The following is a 23,502-nucleotide window of genomic DNA, read 5'->3' on the forward strand; positions in this document are numbered from 1 at the left end:
AACTTCTCTAATATGTTGAAGGTGATCACTTCTAGATTTACTAAAGATGAGTATATCATCAAAGTAAACCACCACGAATTTATTCAAGAATGGCTTAAGAACTTGATTCATGAAGCGCATGAAAGTACTAGGTGCATTAGAGAGTCCAAAGGGCATAACTAACCATTCATAAAGACCCTCCTTTGTCTTGAAAGCCGTCTTCCATTCGTCTCCCTCACGAATTCGGATTTGGTGATAACCTGCTTTTAGATCAATTTTGGAGAATACCGTAGCCCCGGAAAGGTGATCTAACATATCTTCAAGTCTTGGAATCGGAAAACCGTATTTAATTGTAATTTTGTTAATAGCCCGACTATCAACACACATTTGCCAGGTTCCGTCTTTCTTTGGTACTAGTAATGTTGGAACTGCGCAAGGACTAAGACTTTCACGGATAAAACCTTTGTTCAATAATTCTTCCACCTGTTCTTGTAATAATTTATGCTCCTGCGGACTCATCTTGTGATGTGGTAGGTTTGGCAAGTTAGCTCCAGGTATTAGATCAATTTGGTGTTGAATTTCTCTTAATGGAGGTAACGACGGTGGAGAGGATGAAGGGTTGAGATCGTTGTACTCGTCGAGCAAGGTTCGGACTTCCGGTGGTGGTTCGCTGCCGACGGTGGAAGAGTCCTTCGTCGCGAGGAGGAAGCCCCTTGGTTCGGTTGTTTTTGGTGGTAACCGAGCATCCTTTCTCGTTGGTTGGTGAAGGTGTTCATCCGATAGTGGTAGAAGGCAAATTCGTTTATTGAACCAAAGGAATTCGAAGGTGTTTTCTCTACAATGGTGAGTAGCGTCTACGTCGTAAATCCAAGGTCTTCCAAAAATAATGTGACAATTATCCATGTCCACCACGTCACAAGTAATTGTATCATGGTAATGAGTACCGATGGAGAAGGAAAACGAACATTGTTTATTAACGGACAACTCCCTTTGATTAGATATCCAGCCGATTTTGTAAGGAACCGGGTGATCAATTGCCTGTAGTTGTAGTACTTCAACTAAGCGACTGGAAACCATGTTTTCTTCACTACCGTTGTCGATTATGAAATCGCAAACTTTGTTGTTAATTGTCAAGCGTGATTTAAACACCTTGTTTCGTTCCGGATGTGTTGGTGGAAAAAATTTGTTATTTTCTGCTCAGGATTCTGAGGGCTCATGATACCAGCTGATGTAGATTGTTGCGGAAGCGTAATAATAGAAGAACCCATTGCTAAATAACTAAAATAAACAAGATTAATTGATAATAATAAAGAAGAACAATGCAATCAAGGAGGTTTTTATTCGATATTCAATTCAATGACTTAATTAACAGACTGGACTTCTCTTTTATAGAGATTATTATTTCCTAGATAGACTCAAATAAGAAAGAAAATAAAAGAAGATAACAACTTAAGGATACTTTCCTTGATTGCTAGGACTCTTAATTATAGGAACTCATAATACTAAAATATAGAAACTATGTTAATATAGCAACTTGGCCATTGGGCCCCATAATGTCTTGGCCGAGAGGCCCTCTTGTCGGATGGTCTCCATCAGTATATCTCGTGCCCTAGGCCACGGACAGTTGCATCGATTAAATGTAACGAAATTTTATTGTTATATTCTGGATACCCTCATTTTTCTGTATTTTTTTTTTTTTTAAATTAGTTATTATTATATTGAGAGAGAGATTTTAATTTTTTTTTTAACTCTTGATATTTATTTTGTTTCTTTTTTTTCTTAAATTAATTATTTTATTTATAAGAAAGATACAGTTATTATTTTTTAAATAGGTCACTTTATCTCTACGAAGGACTATATTTTAAATTTTAAGAAGGACTTCCAGACAATATCTTTTATTAAAAAAAGGTGTTTGTCCCAGTCAGCGTTTTCCCTTCTGTTTCATTATATAGATTATATAGATGTATGAGTTTTTGTTGAAGTTTAAAAAAATTTAAAACTAATTAAAGTTAAAAAATAAGAATAAAATTAATTACACTGAAAAAAGAAAAAAGAAAAAAGAAAAAAGAAAAAAGAAAAAAGAAAAAAGAAAAAAGAAAAAAGAAAAAAGAAAAAAGAAAAAAGAAAAAAGGTTAGGGAAGATCCTCGCCATTGGATAAACTCCAACGGCTAGGATCAACCCAACATGACCGTTGGGAGTCCCCGACGGTCATATTGGGACACTTCAGTTGATCCTACTGTTAAGGTCGACTTAAGTGGTGACCTAGGTTGGAGCTGCTCTGAGCTTGAGCTCCTTGAATCACTAATCTTCTTCTTTTCCTCTTTCATGCAAAACTCAACTTTGCCTCAAAGATGATGTGGTCGGCGCTAGTTAAATAAAGATATCTAAGATATCTCCAACTCATCATTTTTAATATTTAAATCAACCCTTTGTATATATATATATATATATATCTGCAAAATAACAAATTATTTCTTTACAAAAATAATCATGTCAGATAAGTAAACGTAACAATTTTAAAGGGCCAGCGCTTTGGGGAAAACTAAATAGTTTCCGGGGTGTGAAATTTTAAAGGGAATATGTAAAATTTTAGAAATTTTCCGGGGAAATAAATTTTAAGGGAAAATAAAAAAGAAACACTCCACCTCACCTCACTTTCTTCTCTGACAAGGTCGCCGGCCGGAAAATTTTCCGGCCGGCGACCATTAAAAAAAAAAAAATTCACTCTTTTCCCTCCTCTCTCTCTCTCTCTCTCTCTCTCTTTTGTTTTTGTTTTTTTTTTCATTCTCTCTCTCTCTAGAACAAATCTAGAGAGAGAGAAGATCTGGTTGAAGGTCCGTTTCGGGACCTTCAACCAGATCTTCTCTCTCTAGATTTGTTCTAGAGAGAGAGAGAAGAAAAAAAAAATTTGAGAGAGAGAGAGGAGGGAAAGGGAGTGAATTTTTTATTTATAATGGTCGCCGGCCGGAAGATTTTCCGACCGGCGACCTGTCGGAGAAGAGAGAGAGTGGTGGGGAGAGAAAAGATGAGGTGGAGAAAGAGAAGTGAGGTGGAGAGAGAGGGAGCTGAGGTGGAGAAGCTATTTTGCTTTCCCCCTAAATAAAATTGTCAAACAAAATTGACCAATTTTTGACCAAGTCTTCACACCCCGGAAACTATTTTGCTTTCCCCAAAGCGCTAGCCTTTTAAAGATGTGCATTGGAGACATACCAAAATTTGAAAATCTCTACTTTCCTTTTTCATTGAGTTCTCTATTACCATAAACTAACTCATCAAAAGAGTGAAACAACGAGGAATTAAATTACAATTTTCTTTCCTTTTCCCTTCTCAAGTATATTTTTTTCGCGTTCTTGGAGTGTGAGGTGCACAGTTATTACCAAATCCTTAGTACCAAATCCTTTTCCCTTCTCAAGTATATTGTTCATGATTATGTTGTTTACCAAAACAAGTACAACATAATCATGAACAATTTTGTGATTTTGTGAAGGTTTATTTTTTCATAACTACTGAGTATTCCGAGGCTTATGCTTTCGATGAGCTGGGGCGGTGACCGATACAGGCGTCTTCTGGGATGTACTTACCCCAGAACCAATGTTTCTTCCACACATTGTTCATCTCTTCGATTGGGACATTCTTAGTCTCAGGCAAGAAGAAGTAGATAAAGATTGTCATTAGGAAAACGAACCCGCCGAAGAAGAAGAAGAGACCAAACTTCATGTGGCAAAGCATGGCAAGGAAAAGTTGGGCAATGATGAAAGTGAAAAACATGTTCACTGATACATTAATGGACTGTCCTGCTGATCTGATCTCAAGAGGGAAAATCTCACTTGGTACTAACCAACCCAATGGCCCCCATGACCAGGCGAATGCCGCTACATAGGTACAGATCAAGAACAAGAGTAAATAGGAGGATGATTTTGATATGGATCCCACACCCGCTACTCCAAATTTTTGGCCGAGGATGACTCCAACAAGAATCTGTAGTATAAAACCACAATGTTCTTAGTATATATATATTGGAAGAATTACTACATATTTAATTCGATAGATATGTTAAAGCATATTTACCTGACAGATGAACATCTGGGTGCCACCTTCAAGGAACAAGGCTCTTCGGCCAAGCTTATCAACCGAGGCAATAGAAATTAAAGTGGCAAACATGTTAACGACACCGGTAATAACAGCTGACATGAGCGCAGCGTCATCCCCAAACCCAATAGTCTTAAATAGGACTGGAGCATAGAACATAATGACATTGATACCAGTGAGCTGCTGGAAGAATGGAATTGCAATTGACATAACAAGCTGAGGCCTGTATTTTGGCTGCAAAATGTTCCTCCATGGATGTTGCACCTGCTTCGATGTCTCACTCGCCTCTATAAGGTCTTGAAATTCTGCCTCGACATCGTCTTCGCCACGAATCTTCTGCAACATAACCCTAGCCTTCTCTTGGTGCCCTCTTTCAATGAGGGAATTGGGTGTATCAGGAAGGAAGATGGCGCCGACAGTCATGATGATAGCAGGTACGGCTGCCAAACCCAGTGAAACTCTCCAACCATTTCCCCCCTCCATCTTGTTGGTCCCATAGTTCACGAGATTTGCTACCAATATACCAATAGTAATGGCCAATTGGAAGCCCATGTTGAGTGCTCCCCTTAGCTTTGCAGGTGCCATTTCCGACAGATAGACAGGGACAGACTGATTCGCATATCCAATGCCGACACCAAGTAGTATACGACCGAGGATTAACATTGCTACATTGACCGCAAACCCGTTCAGAGCAGCACCTGCCAAGAAAATGACTCCTCCTACCAACATAGAAATTTTCCTGCCAAAAACTCTTGTTGTGGCAGATGCAAAAAATGAAGCAACCAAAGCTGCAATATACAAAGAAGAAGTGAAACTTGTTAACAACTCGCTGTCGAATTTGCAATACTGATTTTCATGTCCAGTTGCATCGTGCATCTTTTTGTAGACTGATGGGAAGAACTTGACCAAGAAGACATCCATGGATGTTACTCCTCCTGAAACTCCGAGATCATAACCGAAAATTAGACCACCAGTGGCAGCTACCAGACATGTCATGAGCACAAACAAGGTGACTTTTCCACCGTAATCCTTGGTCGGTCCATGAGAAACAACGCCACCTCCTGCCATTTTCTCTCAGTATGAAGAAGGAAATAAAAAAAAACTTAGGATCGACAAAGAGCAAAACCCTCCTTTCAAATCCCAAGTAATTGTTTTTTTTTTTGCTTGTGGATCTTGAAATTATACTTTTATTTCTGATACAGAGAAGTGAGGATGAGTTTAACATTTAATTACTAGGTGCTTATATAACAAAAGTTTTGATGTTATAAATAGTAGTAATTTGATCTGTTCCTTCATGTTTGGATCACGAAACTATTTTTGGATGATTCGGTTTTGATCATCTTAATCACATTTTAAATTCCAGCTGTTGGATTAGTAGATTTTGAAATCATTCTTAATCTAATTTCTTTAATTAGTTTAGTTGTTAAATGCTATGTTTCTATTTTTGGTATTATTGACTAATGGGTAAAGTGTGCCTCTATAGGCGCCTCCCAAAACTGCTATAGGGGCCTCTAGTCTTTAGGCGGACCCCGTACGGCCCGGGAGGCGCCTCCCGAGCACCCCCACTTTCCTTTTCATCTTCTTCGTTCATTCTTCTTTTTCTTCTTTCTTTCTCTATTTTCTCTAAAATTTGAGATTTGTATAGCCATTGACTGATTACAGTAAGCCTAACCAATTCTGATTTTTTATCTTTTGAATCCATAAGAAAAGAAAAGAACCATAGCTTGAAACCATGAAAATCATAGCTTGAAATGAAGAACCCTATCTATTTCTAGTTTTTCAATTTTGAATCCATGGAAGATATGAAACTCATAGCTTGAATCCATCAAAACCATAGCTTGAAACGAAGAATCCTAAACATTTCGGATCATTTTCATAAGAAAAGAAGAAAACCGAAGCTTGAATCCATGAAAACAATAGTTTGAAATGAAGAACCCTAACTATTTTTTGTTTTTCAAATTTTGAACTATGGAAGAATATGAAAATCATAGCTTGAAAGGAAGAACCCTAACCATTTCAGATGTTTTTCAGCTTTTGAATCCATGAAAAAAAGATGAAAATCATAGTTGAAATCCATGAAACCATAGCTTGAAGAGAATAGCCATTTTATGATGATTTTCAACTTTTTGAACTGGGCTAGTCCGAAACGTTTCGGGTTGGACGACTCGTCTCCTCTCGGACTGGCCCAGTCCGAAGACATGATATGGGCTTCAGACTTATCAGTCCGAAAGGGGGGGCGCCTACAGTTGTCGGAATTTGATCTTAGTCAAACTCTTTTGGGAGGCCCCTACAGCATTTTTGGGAGGCGCCTATAGCCGCTCCCATGGGTAAAAGGGGGTCTGGGTAAGGTGGGGGCCGGTACGACTACTAGATACACCCCTCTGTCCACGCCCCTGAAGTGATCCCATTATATTAGTTTAATCTATATCTTAGTGGTGATTTTATGCAATAACTGCAACAATTAGTCTCTTAGCTGCAGCCGTTGATACTCGAATGTTTCGTGAGTCGTCCGCCTCTCCATTGGTTTGATTAGAATGTGCGTGAAATCCGGTTGTTCTTCTTGTAACTTGAATAGTATTCTTGCAGTTCTGTTTACCAGGGTTGTTTTTCCGAACTTGCTTTTTCCGAGCTTGATTTTTGCCGAGTTTGATTTTTCCGAGCTCATCCGCCTTTCCATTCGCGCGCGGTGAACATTAATTCCTTTGCTTCCGAAGGACATGTTTCATTCCATCATTCTTTGATTTTTCTGAACTTGATTTCACCTCATTGATACTACTCTGTCGGTATTGTGTCTCACAATCCCTTGCTCTTCACAGAATCTGTTAATCTCGTTTCCGCAAAATTCCATGCCATTGTCATTCCTCAAAGGTTTGATCGATTTTCCAGTCTGCTTCTCGATCGAGGTCTTCCACTGCTTGAACTTGACGAATGCTTCGTCTTTGCGTTTCAGTATGTATACCCATACTTCCCTGGAAAAATCATCTATCAAGGTTAACATATATCTACCCCCGTCATGTGAGCTAAACCGGGAGGGACCCCAAAGATCTGAATGGATGTATCGTAGAGTTCCTTTGGTAGTATGAACTGCTGTACTGAACTTTACCCGACATTGCTTCCCAAAGACGCAACGTTCACAGAATTCCAGTTATACACCCTTCTGTCCACAGAGGAAACCCTGTTTGCTCAGTATAGCCATCCCCCTTTCACTGAAATGCCATAACCGCATATGCCATAGCTTGAATGTCTCAACCTCCTTGTCTGATGATGATACCTCTACAAATCTGGTAACTGTGTTACCCTGTAGCACATATAGACCATTCTTCTTCAGACCCTTCATAACTGTAAGACTCCCCTTACAAATCCGAAAAACACAACCTTCAGCAGTACACTTACAACTATTGTCATCCAGAGTACCCAAAGAGATTAAATTCCTCTTTAAATCTGGAACATGTAATGGCCATGTAAGTAGAAAACCATTCCCTATGAGGACATACATGGAACGTACAACTAGTATCCAAAATCCACCTATCTTCAGCGAAGTAGGCATTGATAGCCAGAACCATAGCTTCATCACATTCTTCAATGATTGCCAAGAAAGTACCAGCGTCGTTTTCTTCTTCGTTGACTACTGCCTCCCCTGGTTTCTTTCTAAGCTCGGGAATATTCTTTTTGAAGTGTGCCTCCTTCTTAAAATTAAAGAACTTGTACTTCTTAGGTTTCGATTTAGACCTAGACCGACCCTTCTCATCGCCTAGATGCTGCGACCTTCCCTTTACAACCAAACCATTTCCTGACGTGCTTTCTTCCATTGACCTTCGTCTGAACTCCTTGGAGTTCAATCCTACTTTAATATCCTTCAATGTTGTAGTTGTTTTACTAGATATAAAGGAGTCAACAAAGCTTTCATATAACGGTGGCAGGGATGCAACCAAAAGTACTGTCTTATCTTCATCTTTGAATTTGACATCTATATATGCCAAATCCAAGAATACTCGGTTGATTTCATCCATATGGTCTTTCAACGATTCCCCTTCTAACATCTCTAAACTAAATAATTTTTCTTTAGATACAAACGATTAGTTAGAGATTTCATCATATACCTTGCCTCCAGCTTACTCCATAGCCCATCGGTTGTAGTTTATGTCGCTACTTCTTGCTAGACCTCATTGCTCAAACACAAATGAATATGTCCATGAGCTCTCTCCATGAGATCTTCCTTCTCTGTTTCTGATAATGATTCAGCGAGTGCAGCCTTCCCATTAAACGTTTTCTGCAAACCCTGTTGAACTAATACTGCTCGCATCTTAATCTTCCAAAGATTAAAATCATTACTTCCATCGAACTTCTCTATCTCGTATTTCGTCATCACAAAAACCTCAAAACCAAATATCTGATACCAATTTGTTATGACTAAAGCAGTTTGTTATGACTGAAATCAAGTAATTCAAGAAAAGCAACAGGAAATAAATCACACAGAAAACAAGAGATTTACGTGGTTCGGTTTGTGAGACCTACTCCACGGCGACAATGACGCGATAATTTTCAATATGATAAGCAAGTTACACAAGAGATTCATGAGAATTCGACACAGATATCTCCTAGGGTTTTAGTTTATATAGCTACTAAAACCCTAATCCCACCGCCTCAGTGGCTCTCTTTCTAAATCTGAAATACACATGGATACACTAACACTAATAACTGACATAAACACAGCTCCGCATTCCAGCTTTGTCTCGGAGTTCAGCTCTGCCTCAGAGCCCTGTTTCACATACCATCCCTGTCTTAGTAATCAGCTCCGCTAACGGGTCCAAATTTCCGCGGGTTAACGAGTCGTAAACCGGGTTCGATATCAAAAATTTCTCATAAAAAAACTCCAATAATAGTAGTTTTCACTATTCTGTGTTTATATAATAGCTTGCAACCAATCATCTTTTCCACTCTCCATTTTCTCAACCATAACCAAGAAAGCAAATATAACCAAGCTAAACTCATGCTAGCTAAACCAATACGAAGAAGAAGTGCGATATAACAATATCAGATCTGCAAAGAGAATAACAATTATCCTAACTATTATATATTATTTTAATCAAATCAACGACTATACCAGTGGTTGTACCAAACACAACAAGCAACTAAATGGTCATGGTGGTTGAATTCACCTATTTTTGAAGTTCATTTTTACAAGGATGAAGATGTTTCTCGGTGAGCCCATCGAGTAATTGGAAACTTTATATTCTCGATGGGACTTACCAAGCGACCTAACTATGATTCATGTTTCCCTTTCTCTTATTGTTTTTTTCTCTACTCGTTTTGCTTAATTGTTCATCTAAAAGCCAGTTTTTATAACATGGAAAGAAAGAATTGTCTGTGATTCTGAAGTTTCGATGTTTTGAACTCCCATGTTATTGAATGGAACCAATTGTGATACAATGTAATAATTAATGGGAAATTATTCAGGGGCCGACACATTAATGGGATGTATTTTAATTATGAATGTAATAATTTTTTTCGAAGGTAGGGAAAATTATTTGGGGACCGACACGTTGGAGGGATGTATTTTGATTATTAATGTGTGAGTTTTTGTTAGAGTTTAAAAATATTTAGAACTAATTAAAGTAAAAAAAAAATGAATAAAATTAAGGGTCTATGGATTTTAGGCCCAAAATAAAATTCAAAAAGGGAATAGGGTCCGATCTTCCCAGAAAAAAGGGTTTTTAGTCCTTCTACCTTTTGAACCCTAATACCATCTTTTATATAAAGCCATTTCCATCCAGATCGCAAATCAATTCCCGCCCATTTTTTAGGCCAAGCCGGAAGAAAGATTTTACAACAACAAATTAACTGTGATTTAGGCTTAAAAGAAAGGAAAAGAATCAATTACTTTCTCTCTCTTAGTTTAAGAATTAGAAACAAAAACTCACTTTCTCTCTCTTCCAAAAAAACGGACGAAGATACCCTCGAAATCCTAGAAACAGAACAGCCATAACCCTCTATTTAATCGTTACTTCTTCTTTAACCGTCTCACACAAAGCTTCAGGTGAAAAGAAAAATGAGCTTCATTCAAACGTTACATCTATTTGAACTGTTTCATTCTCAAACCATCATCAATCTCAAGTGAAAACTATTTATATTTCATTAGCATGCTTATTTTCCGTTACAATGAAGTTTGTTTCAACATTTTGGTGAGATTTTGGAAGATTTTAAAGTTATTTCTGGTTTTATTGTGGTTTTGGGGTTTAGGGTTAATGTTGTTGCACCAATTTTTTGTTATTTGGAAGAAAAAACGAGTTATGTAGGATGAATAATACTTTAAGGGTTTTGTATCTAGGATTTCTAATTTGATTTTACATGTAATGTTTCAAGCAGTAATAGTTTATACAATGAAATGGGTGTTTGTTTCACATCCAGTTCATTTTATTTACTGAAATAAATATAATTTATTAGCAATTGCCATAAAATTTCTTGATGTGCAGAAGATTAAAAATGGCAACAAAGTCAAAAGGTACTGCTAAATCTACAAAGGATTCTACACCAACAAGAAAAAGTCCTATGAAAGGGAAAAACATTACTGAAGAGGAAGTGGCTAGGAAGAAATCCAAAACAAAATCACCCTCAATTCATGAGGTAATAGTTGTGAATTTTTTTGATAATTTATAATGAAAAGATGCATTAGTACAAAAAGCATATAGATAAATGATCCAAGATTATGCATTATTTGCACAAAAACAACTGTTGTTTGTTATAAAATATGCAAATTATTGTTATATTATGTTAAATGTACATACCTAACATATTATTTACATAACAGGTGGGTGGAAGTTCTAAAACAAAAACAGTAAAAGAAAAACATGGTGGTGGCAGAATGATGATACATGAAAATGTCCCATCTGAATATCTTAACTTAGGTTAGTTAGTCCAGTTCGAGCGGTTACTCTGATGATTTGTTTGATTTTCTTTCTCAGGTCTCATTTACGGAGTTCGATGCGAAAACGAATAAAATCGGGAGAAAGACGCACTTGAGGGCATTTTGGTCATTGGGATTTTCTGGTATTTTGGCCAATATTGATGATCGGGTTAAAGTAGAGTCCAAGACGAGCCCGTGGGTGAAAACGGGAGTCCAATCGGAGTCCGGATAAGCAAGTTAGCTTAAGTCAAAGATTTGGAGCGAAAGAGGGTCGACCTAATCAACCGAATGACACGTGGCAGAAACCAGATGTGGTACGCGGAGCAATCTGGACGGGAGCGGGATTTTCTCGGAACCAAATTCAGGAACACAAGGGAACCCTTGCCCTGCTGATCCAGTGTGCCGGTTTCGATTTCTCATGATAGGCCCACGCAGCCTGACGGTGGATGTTACTCCTAGACACGTGGCGTCATCTTTTGATCTTGCTTCATACTGCTCCACTAGTTCGTGATACACCCTATCTGGTCCTCTTGACAGCTAACGACCAGCAATTAAGTGGGGAATTTGATCCCAAAAATTTGACAACTACCTTTTTCTCTTTCTCGTCCTCTTCTTTCCTTTGTGTTAGAGTATTAAGAGTAACGGTGTATTATGGGTGTTAACTACAAAGTAAATGATGGTGTTAAGTTGAAGTGGTGGCTGCCTTTAGATAAATCTGTTATGAAAACAGTTAAGAAAAGTTAGAGCTTAGAAAGTTGTTAAGAAGTAGTTAGAAGTTGTTACTATTTGGTACTTTCTGTTTTGAGAGTTTTCTCTCTTTAAGTCTGTACCTATAAATACTAGATCATGTACAAACTCAAGGTTTAATGAGAATTTCATATTTCTTTATCTTTCATGGTATCAGAGCCAGAATCGAACTAATCATCATCTTCTCCGATCATCTTCTCCGATCGTCTTCTCCGATTCATTCTCTCTTTTACTAAATTTTCTCTCTCTAAAATTTGATCATGGCTTATTCATCATCATCTTCAATACCTCTTGTTTCATCAAATTCAGGTTCGTCAATCTCACATCTATCAAATTATGTATCTGAAAAACTTGATAGCTCGAATTATTTGATCTGGAAAGATCAATTCTAGACAATCCTAGTCGGAGCAGATCTGTTTGGCTATGTTGATGGTTCTATCAGAGCTCCATCTCCAACTGTGATCGAAGGAGGAAGAGAAACACCTAATCCAGAATTTTTGTTGTGGCGTAAGACCGATAGCTATGTTAAATCATGTCTAAAATCAACCTTTAGTCGATCTATTTCTGCTGATGTTATTGGTTTAGATACTGCTTATGAGATTTGGAATTCCTTTCGTCTTGTTTTGTTGAAGAACATGAGTCGCGAATCACAACTTTGAGACATCAAATTCAACATATTAGGAAAGGAGATTCATCTATAAATGATTACCTTCGTCGAATTAAGTCTCTATCTGATGCTTTAAACGCTGTGAATGAAAACATAACAGACAAAGAACTATGTCGAATAGTTCTTCAAGGTCTCGGCAAAGAGTATAATCAGTTTGTGATTATTATGCATAATAAAGATTCAACACAATCATTTGCAGATCTACGAACAAAACTCCTTCATCATGAACAATGGCTGGAATTACAAGATGGAGATGAAGCTAATACTGCCTATTATGCTAAGAAGGAACAAATCAGGCATTCTAATCAACAGACAAGATTACCAAATCGATACTCATCACTTCAAAGAGGTAATTATCCACAAAATCAAACTTCTTATTCAACTAATCAATCTTTCATGAATAATCATCATAGTTCAATACCAAAATCATATCAGCCTGGTCTTAAGGCATCTGACTTTGATTTCTCAACTATACCTTGTGGTATATGTCGAAAATGGGGCCATTTTGCTTCAAAATGTAGATATAGGTATGCTCCAAATGATGAACACCTAAATAGCCATATTCCATACTCGACAAACAACAACAATCTTAATCAATTTTCCAAACATAACAATAATCCTCATAATAGCAATAGTCCTCATAATAGCAATAATCCTCATAACAGCAACAATTTTCAAAATAGTAACTTTCATAATAGCAACTATAATCATAGCAATGAATCTCAAAATCAGTTCAAGAAATCAATTACCAACACAAACCAATACAATCATACAAAGCACAACTTTGCTGGTCTTCACCTATGTGAAAAAGGAACATGTTCTGATCAATCTCATCATATAATTGATCTTAATCCATTTTCAAATACTGAAGAGGACATCTATGAAGCAAATTTTGGAAATATGGCAGAAGAATTTGAGCATGAACAAGCTCATATGGCTTTTTTAGTTCACTCAGATCATGAGGACTCTTCTCATTCATCAGTTGGTACAACTGAATCAATTTGGCTAGCAGATACAGGTGCATCTAGCCATATGACCCATGATATTACCACTATGTCTAATAAGAAGGAGTACAATGGCAATGACAAAGTAATGGTAGGTAGTGGGATGTGCATTCCAATTAAGAGCACAGGTGATGCTAATTTGAATACATCCTCTCACAACTTTCATTTGCAAAATGTGCTTCTTGTCCCTCATATTCAGAGAAATTTATTATCTATATCTCAATTCACTAAAGATAATCAGTGCATAGTTCAATTCTCTCCTTGGGGTTATAAAGTGAGAGATTTATGGTCTGAGAAGGTACTCAATGAAGGTCCAATGGTCAATAACCTATATCCTATAAAGTTCAAGGTACAACAACCTTCTTCAATAAAGGCTTTCACCTCTGTGCTAGCTGCTCCTTATTCTGTATGGCATCAAAGACTTGGCCATCCTTCAGACTCCATCCTTCATCTTCTACAAAGGAACAAGCTTATTCATATTGATCTAAAGGATTCTGATGGGTCTTGTCACTATTGCAAATTGGCTAAAAGTAAGTCTTTACCATTTGCTCACTTTGAATCTTATACATCTTCACCATTGTCTCTCATACACTGTGATATATGGGGACCTTCTCCAGTTACTTCTAAAGAAGGATATAGATACTACATTCTCTTCTTAGATGATTTCAGTCGACATGTTTAGCTATTTCCTCTAAAGTTGAGGTCAGATAGTCTTTATTGTTTCAAGAAGTTTAAGCAGCTAAGTGAGAACCTTTTCTCTACAACTATAAAGCAATTCCAAAGTGATGGTGCACCAGAATTGGCCAAAGGAGATTTCAAGGCTTATCTTGATCAATGTGGCATAACCTTCAGATGCTCATGTCCCTACACTCCTCAGCAAAATGGTCGTGCTGAAAGGAAGCACAGACATCTTACAGAGATAGGTAACACTCTTCTCTTTCAAGCTAATGCTCCTAAACATTTTTGGTTTGAAGCCTATTCTATTGCTATATATATCATAAATCGACTTCCTACCAAAGTCCTAGGGAGCAAATCACCATTTGAGGTACTATTTGATAAGCTACCTGATTACTCCTTATTCAAAGTATTTGGTTGTGCATGTTACCCTCATTTAGAAGCATATAGGGTAGATAAGCTAAGTCCTAAAGCTAGTCAATGTGTGTTTCTTGGCTACAACTTATCTTTTAAAGGATACAAGTGTCTGGACTTAGTCACTGGGAAAATATACATGTTTAGGAATGTGGTATTCTCTGAAAATGAGTTCCCTTTCAAGACAATTGTTCAACCTTCTGAAAATCTCAAGTCTCCTCTTATAACTCCCTTACAAGTCCTTGAATTTCCCTTACCATCTGTAACTCCTACTACTTCTACTCATGAGGAGACAGCTACCAGTACCTCTCATTCCCAAAATCAACATGTCACTCAACTAGTTCATGGTATGACAACTAGACTAAGAAATGGAATTACCAAACCAAGATACATACCTGATCATGTTACCCATTTTACTATTAGATATCCTCTTCATACTTTATTTTTATCTGTTCTAAATGAAAATCCAGAACCCACTACCTTCAAACAAGTCAGTCAACATCCAGAATGGTGTAAAGCTATGAATGATGAATTTTTGGCTCTTAAACATAATCAAACCTGGTCTCTTGTCCCTGTTGAAGAACACATGAATGTGTTAGGATGTAAGTGGGTATTTAAGATCAAATACAAATCAGATGGCCAGATAGAGAGATATAAGGCAAGGTTAGTTGCTAAGGGCTTCCATCAACATGAAGGTTTAGATTATACTGAAACCTTTAGCCCTGTGGTGAAGGCAACCACAATTAGAACTGTGTTGAACCTTGTTGTTTCCAATTCATGGTATACACATCAGCTTGATGTCTCAAATGCTTTCCTTCATGGGATTTTAGAGGAAACAGTCTACATGAAACAACCTCTGGGTTTTGTTGATCAAGACAAACCAAATCATGTATGTCTTTTGCACAAGAGCCTCTATGGTTTGAAACAAGCTCCAAGAGTTTGGTTCAATAGGTTTGGAAATTATCTTCTCTCTTTGGGATTTGTCAGGAGCTCTCATGATCATTCCAAGTTTTTCCATAAGATCTCCTCTCACATCATAGTACTTCTATTATATGTGGATGATATTATCCTTACAGGGAGTTCTCAATCCCTCTTACATCAACTAATCCAAAATCTCAGCAAAGAATTTGCTATGAAGCATTTGGGTACTTTACATTATTTTCTTGGAATTGAGGTGACTTATGATACTTCTTCATCAGCTATTTTGCTTACTCAGAAGAAATATGTTCTTGAGTTACTAAAGAAGGCTGATCTACTGGATTGTAAAGCAAGTTCAACACCTGTCTCTTCAGGAAACAGGTTATCAAAGTTGGATGGTACTCCTATGACTGATCCTACAACTTATAGAACTTTAGTAGGAGGATTACAATATTTGGTCACAACCAGACCAGACATTTGTTTTGCAGTCAATTATGCTGCCCAATTTATGCAACAACCTTGTGATTTTCACTTCCTTCTTCTTAAAAAGATTTTGAGATACTTGAAAGGAACTGTGGACTGTGGTGTTACTATTACTAAAGGAGACACTACTAAGTTAGTAGCATTCTCGGATTCAGATTGGGCTGGTTGCCCTGACACTAGGAGAAGTACCACTAGTTTTTGCATTCTCTTAGGTAACTCTCTTGTCTCCTGGAGCTCCAAGAAACAGCCAACTGTGGCTGATTTGTTCACTAAGGGTCTTCTCCCAACTCAGTTTGTCTATCTTCGAACCAAGCTCATGTCTCTCTCGGTCCCTGAACTTGAGGGGGGATGTTAGAGTATTAAGAGTAATGGTGTATTATGGGTGTTAAATACAAAGTAAATGATGGTGTTAAGTTGAAGTGGTGGCTGCCTTTAGATAAATCTGTTATGAAAACAGTTAAGAAAAGTTAGAGCTTAAAAAGTTGTTAAGAAGTAGTTAGAAGTCTGTACCTATAAATACTAGATTATGTACAAACTCAAGGTTTAATGAGAATTTCATATTTCTTTATCTTTCACTTTGTTTAATTTAAAGAGATTTTGAAATCTTATTAAAAGAGAAACCAGAGAGGAGTTAGTTAGGGAAATAATTTGACATATTAGAAAGAGGTAAATGAAAAGATAATTTAGGAACAGAAATAGAGAAAAGGAAAGTGAGTGAGCTGGGATTGTAAGATTGATTGGGAGAAATTATTGTGAGCAAGAGATATTGATGGAGAAAGAAAGAAAGGAAAGGAAATGGAAGATTTTTAGAGAGAAGAGATTCTCGGTTGGACAGAAGGAAGGATTACGACAATTTTTCCTCTATATAGACATAGAGAACAGAGACGGGAAGGACAGGTCTCCACGGCTGAAGAAACTGAAATCATCTTTTCCGATTATCAGCTTCTTTCTTTTTTACTGTTTTTCATCTTTTAGTGAGAGGAAGAGAGAAACAGAGAGAGGGAAAGAGTGTTTTGTAGAGAGATAAAGAGAGATTACAGGGAGAGTGAGAAAGATACAGAGAGGCTCGGGTTTTGAAAGAAATTACAGAGAGAGAGAGAAATTAAATAGAGTTTTCAATTTTCTTCTTCTTTGTTTCTTTCATTCGGATTAATACTGTTATCTTCTCTTTATTATTTTTTTGTGAGAGATAGAGATTACAGAAAAAGTGAGAGAGAATTGTTGAGATTACAGAGAGAGACAGAAACAGTAGAGAGAGAAAGTAGTTGGAGAAGACGAGAAAAGAGCGTGGAAAATAACTTTCTCACAAGGAAAATATTTCCTAGAAGACGAGAAAACCGTTTTCCATCAACGGTGCGTTTGGCTGCCAGTGGAAAACAAGAAGGAAACCGTTTCCAACAAAGAAAAAGTCTGTTTTCTCCTCTCTCTCTTTATTTATTTTCCAATTTTTTTATATAATGTACATGAGTAACTAATCTTTTATCTAGGGTTTTAGATGAAGTTCTTCATAATTAATTTTATCGATTTGATTTGTTAATAATTTTATTGCATTTCATGATAAAATCTTCCGGGGTTTTAGACCATTCATGGACTAGAATCTGAGTTATACAAAGAAGTTGTTGATTGATCTAAGTAAATCGTCGTTAGAATTGTTAGGAGGACGAATTCGAAAACCCTAGGTTCCCTTTTTCTGAATTTATTTGTTTTTTTTTCAAAGTTTATGTGTTATTTTTATTTGAACCAAGATTACCATCAATTCAATTTTAAGATCACAATAGTTTTAAGGTTAGTATTTGAGTTTGACTTAGTCTCTGAGGAACGAACCGGTCTTACCGGAATTTACAACTTGACACCCGTGCACTTGCGGGTGTAGACCTATTTAGGAAACTTTCTAGGCCCATCATAGAATAATTGATATTGTGGGCGGATTGCAAATCGGTTACTCAATTCAGATTTACATTGAGGAAACCGATTGAAGTTATCACTAGTTTCCGTAACTACATGACGGAAGAAATGAAAGAGGAAATCAACAATACTCCCTTTTCAAGACTTTTTGATGCACTAGCTGATGGGCTAATAATGAGGGAGAACTATATAAGTTGTCCCAGCGAGACAAGGCAGAGGTGACCTATAAGCTTCTGTATGACACAAGAGCTAAGTGGAGAAAGAATTTGCTATAAATTCATTTAGTTTTTTGATAGGGTTTTTAATTTTGAAATTGAAATTTATGGATGATGATTTGAATGATTGACATTTTGTGTTCAGTACAATATGTGTTTTATAGTTATAACTGTGGATTATGTGATCAAAATTATGGTATTTTGTTCAGAATATGAAATAATAATTTATTTGATAGATTTATTTCTCTACTACATTACGTGTTTTTGAGTTATAACTATCAGTTATGTGACAAAACTTATGGTATTTTGTCGAAAAGCTGACATAATCATTTAATTGATCGATTCATTTTTCTACTACATTAAGTGTTTTATGAGTAAATTATGTATAATGAATGTAAAACAACGTAACATTTATAAGAAAAAATGAATTTTATTCAAGAATAATGTGTTTTGTCATATGCAGGAAAGAAAATATTGAAGGCGGTAAATGAAAAAACAAACTCAAATATTAACCCTGCATATGGTACGGTTGTGGTAGGAAGGTTGCTTACACCTACCACATATACTCAAATTCCTTGGAATGTTACTCGAACTCTCGATCCGTACTGTCCTTGGCCTTCCAGGCCTACGACGAATCAAAGGTGGAAGTGTTTTTTGAGTCTTCATCAAATGTATGTGGTTCGTCATATTTACGGACATGCCTTATATGTTCCTTTTAAGTCTTCACATAAGACTCATTGTCCAAACAGGATCATAGAATCTTCTTCATCGTAATTTAAACTTTTGATGCACAAAATGCCACCCTCGCAAGGAATACCATTAACGTGCCACCTTCTACATGTACAAGTAAGTTATTGAGGATCAACCGAATCAGATGGGTTGGAATAAACTTCAAATACTAATGGGGCTGTCTGTGACCAATTCCAAGTGGTGGCACTATCGTACTTAGCTTTCAACAAATCGGTGATGGTTGGACCCAAGAAAGTAATCCGTTTCTTAGATAACTCGCGGTTGAAGTTCATCGTGTCCATTATATGAATACGAATTGCATCCAACATTGCGGTAATTGGAAGTACCTTAGATGTCGAATCTGGTTGTTGAATGACTTTGATAGTCAAGAAGATATAGTTGTGTACCTGTGTAAAAATAATAATTTTTGGGTTTATAGTCTACACATAAATAATGTACAGGTAGTTAAATTACGATATGTCTTTCACAAACAATGCATTCGTACTCATAAATAATGTATAATTGATGAACATGTTTCCGTAATTGTAACAGATGCTTGGTTATGTAAGAGAAATAACCAGAATTAAATGTTGAAATATTAAAATTGTAGAATTTGATTACCTGCGATCGGAAAAGAATGAGTCTGCCCATGATGTAGGGTCTAGGGATTAGAAGAATGTGGCAACTTTAGACCCACCCATCTCTATCATCTGGTTAATAGTTGAATTATACTCGATCTCGGGAAGAGCCCTAGCAGCCTTGAAAATCAAGGTTTGGAAGAACTTTGATTTTCTGGAACCGTTAGCCAATCTTAAATTTAGATTGTTCCTTAGATGCCAAATGATAGAGATTTTATATCACCCTTCGGCAATCTTAAATTAAGGTTTGGAAGAATTTTAGACCAACTTCAGTGAAGATTTTATCCCAACCATCAGATTTTAGTACAATCTTCTTCCCTGCGTTGGATGTTTCTGTTGGAAATTCCATAACTAAAAGTTAAACTACAAAAACAAAAATAAAAATAATTGTCAACAATATGTATAATTTATGAACAAAAAAAAACAAATATGATAAAGTATGCATATGGTTTAGTAAAATTTACCGTGTTTTCAATAAAAAAACATGTTCAATTTTTAATAGGACGCTTTTTGTTATGTGAAAAGATACGAGTTACGTGCAATAAAAACACATAATGTTTTGCAAAAATATTATAATTCAGAATCTGTTAGAATATAATGGTACGGAAATCTTAATCTGGATCAGAAGATGAAGATCCAAAATAATGAAAACAGAGGTTCTATCAACCTAAATCTAACACTTAAAAATAACGAAAATTAACAAATACATGGGCATGATGAATAAACTAGCGAAGATAATGAAAAGTAACCACGGATTTAACCATGATGAATGAACAGATGATGAATCTTAGAGAGAGAAAACTTATAATAATGAAATAATGAAGATGTGTAAATATGATACCGATCAAAATAGTTGAAACGAAGTAGATGATACCGATTACAATGAAAATAATGAATATGTCTGAAGATGATGATGAAGAACAATAAACAGATGATGAATCTTAAGATTCGACTATTATAAGAAACTGAATTCTTATCATGGATACGAACCTGACGATTTGTACTAATGGAGAACCAACTATTGATAAAACATGGTGGTTTCGGGTCGATGAAATAGATTGGAAGAAGATTCTGAGTTTCTGTAATGGAGAAACGAAAATGATTTCTGTTATTATGAAGAAGGGTTTCGGTTTTAGAGAGAGAAACTACAGGATTTCAGTTATGGTGGAGAGATTGGAGAGAGAAAATAGGAGATAAAAAAGGAAATAGAATTTTGGGGATTGATATTCAAAAGAGGGTATTGTCTTATATATAAGGTCATTATGGGTATTATGATTAAATATGAAACTTAGAGATGCGTGCTTTCTATAGAGATGAACCCATTTGGACTAGATCTCCATTTTAATTAATATTTTAGCTTAAAATCCCATATTAGGGTTAGGGTGGACTAAAAGTGGGTTTAGGTGTAGGTTTTTGGACTATAAACTCAGAAGTTCTAAAAATTCATTACATTGAGAAAAGAAAAAAGTTTTATAGAAGATCCTAGCCGCTGGATAAAATCCAACGGCTAGGATCACCCCAACTACACGACCGTTGGGGACTCCCAACGGTTATGTTGGGGACATTTCAGTCGACCCTAATGTTAGGGTCGACAAAATTGCCCGGGCGAGGCTAAAAATTTGAATTTTTATCCTCAATCGGGCCTAGGTTGGAGATGCTCTGAGCTTCAACTCCTTGAATCACAACTCTTTTTTTTTTGACCCTTTCCAATGCAAAACTCAACTTTGCGTCAAAGGTGATGTGGCCCGCGATAGCTAAATAAAGATATCTAAGATATCTCCAACTCATCATTTTTAATGTTTAAATCAAACCTTTATATATCTATATAATAAAACACAATGTTTTGTGCTGACTGGGACAAGTCGAAAGACAAATCTGACCGTTTATTGCGTTTTCGGTAGCATCCTCGCCTTTCGATCTATTACCCACCCTAAAAAAGTAAAATTTACTCACCTACTTAATTCAAGAGAGTTAATAAAATCTTTAACCTGGACCATCAGATATGGGAAGCCTTCGCGCGTTATTTCCTTCCTCCCTCTCCCGTTGCGTTACAGTCTCTTCGTCTCGCACTCTCTTCGCGCATTAGGGTTTCTTCACAGTTTCAGGCGTTACAAACTTCAGATCTCTTCCTTCAATATCATTACAGCAAATCTTCATTACCTCTTTACATCTCTTTATGTCTCTGAGTTTATTCTTCCCCAAACATTCATGGCAGAAGAAATTCTCAAAGGCCATCACTGAAGAAACCTTCATGGCAAAAAATTTCAAAACCAAGTTACGGTTTTGAGGAGGTTTGTTATTTGGACTTCTAATTTCATTTTCAATTGGTTTAATTCAAATAATGTCTACTGAAGTTAAGATTAAAAGTATCAGTTGTTGCCCTAACATCAGTAATTCTACACGACCAACTGTTCTAACCCTATCTCCCTCATAACATTTGCTTAATATCTCCCATTATTTTCTGTTTATCGATTTGTTGTTTGGATAATAGGAATTGAGGGATTCAAGGATTTCAGGTTGCTGATGAATTTGCTTATGATCTGTCATTTCATTAGGTTAGTAAACAAAATCATATTTTTTGTACTTTTTGTGATCACATTTAAATTAATGAATTGTGAGCTCCAGTTGTTCAATTAAAACTCTTCAAAGTTAGTTTCTTTGATCGGTAGTATATTTACTTTTTTTCTCAACAAAGTTGTTGGGTTGTTCTCCGATTTTGATCTTCTAAATTCTATTTTGTGAATTTGATACGGTTTGATCTTCTGGTTGGTTGATCTTCAATTTTCAATTATTTCAAGTATTCCTCTCGACGAAAAACTCTTGCATCGGCATCAAACTTAGTAAGTAATGAGTTTCTACGCAGGATGTCCATCTCTTTTGGACAGATTCATCTCCATAAAATCTGAAGACTTACCATTGGCATTACGATCTTCATCATAATCGCTTAACATCCTTAACTGGTAAATTATCTTTCCTATCGTCCAATTTCAGTTTGATTTAAATGATTTTATGATCTCTGAGACCCAGATCTATATCCAAATCGTGCATATTTGTTAACAACTAAGTTTACATTTCATTTTTTAGTTAATTTACTAGCGGAAATCAAACTTCAGCTCTTTCTTTTGGCAGGTAATTGTGATGTTATATTGTTCTTCATTTCGTTGATATCTTAATATATATTGTACTAATCTTAATTGAGTTGTAAATATGGGGAATGTTTTATTTAAAGAATTTATCAACGTTCAATTAGGAGAATGCTCTAGGTGAAAAAGGAACTCCTTTTTTGGTATATTAAACTCAGGAAATGATAGTGTGCCCGAAAGTGGGTTAAACTCCCGCTGAAATCCTAGGTGGACGGTTGATTTCCGCTTCTTTCTCTTTTGATTGGTTGGGCGGAATCCGACAACCCACCGCGGATTTCACCCCACTTTTTCCAACCATTTTCACTATAGTATCAAACTTCTCAAAGTATGGTTGAGGTGCGTAGACTGTTTTATTTATTTTTTGTCTGGTGATAGCGACAACTATTTAGCTAAAATTTGATTTGGTAATGTTTTTATTTCTTTGAGCCTTATTGCTACCCAATTTGTATGGAATTAATTATTACTTGATTTCTATTTTTTCTTGCTCGTGTTCGTTGTAGATTATGCAAAAAAATCAATCAATTTCAAGTGTAAACAGTCGAGTTATAGCTGCATTTGAGATGCAGGTTCATATACTGATAATCTTCATTGTGTTTCCCATTTCGCAGATTATACATATGAGTTACTTATAGAGACTCGAAGTGCCTGCTTTTTTGCCTTGATTTTCCGGAGTACTTTTACATTACCATTTTGCAAGTTTTGAAGATGTTGCTTATTGTGGCATCAAACCAGTTTTTTTTTGGAAATATGCATCAAACAAGTTCTTTAAAGGCATGTTGATTAATTGTGAACTTTAAATCTATCTAAACATTACATGGTTAATCATGAATATATTCATGACCCCCTCTTAGTAAGTATATAAATAGACTTAACTCTTCGTGCAGTTGTCTCAAGAATCTCAACTATAAATCTTTAGATCTGTAAGGGACATAGACTTCTCTCTGTACATTTTTTTTAAGCCCTAGGTAAGGCGATAATCTGGTCCTTTTGC

At 36.2% G+C, this 23,502-nt stretch overlaps 1 protein-coding gene and 1 long non-coding RNA gene across 2 annotated transcripts; both read right to left on the minus strand.

The window, feature by feature from the left end:
- Nucleotides 1-3,195: 3,195 nt before the first annotated feature.
- LOC147566409 (sugar transport protein MST6-like) lies at nt 3,196-5,311 on the minus strand. Its single transcript, XM_086652913.1, has 2 exons — nt 4,049-5,311; nt 3,196-3,958 (listed from the first exon to the last, which is right to left on the minus strand). The coding sequence occupies exons 1-2, from the start codon at nt 5,135-5,137 to the stop codon at nt 3,503-3,505; spliced, it is 1,545 nt and encodes a 514-aa protein (XP_086509039.1). The 5' UTR covers nt 5,138-5,311; the 3' UTR covers nt 3,196-3,502.
- A 13,100-nt stretch (nt 5,312-18,411) lies between these two features.
- Nucleotides 18,412-20,454, minus strand: LOC147566410 (uncharacterized). The gene is made up of 3 exons (XR_015237420.1): nt 20,359-20,454; nt 19,352-19,731; nt 18,412-19,137 (listed from the first exon to the last, which is right to left on the minus strand). It is a non-coding gene; the product is annotated as an uncharacterized LOC147566410 (long non-coding RNA).
- Between the last annotated feature and the right edge of the window lie 3,048 nt (nt 20,455-23,502).

Source organism: Eschscholzia californica, unplaced genomic scaffold, assembly GCF_041429995.1.
Source record: "Eschscholzia californica isolate CP2 unplaced genomic scaffold, dmEscCali1.0.p SCAF_1, whole genome shotgun sequence".
Classification (NCBI taxonomy): domain Eukaryota; kingdom Viridiplantae; phylum Streptophyta; class Magnoliopsida; order Ranunculales; family Papaveraceae; genus Eschscholzia; species Eschscholzia californica.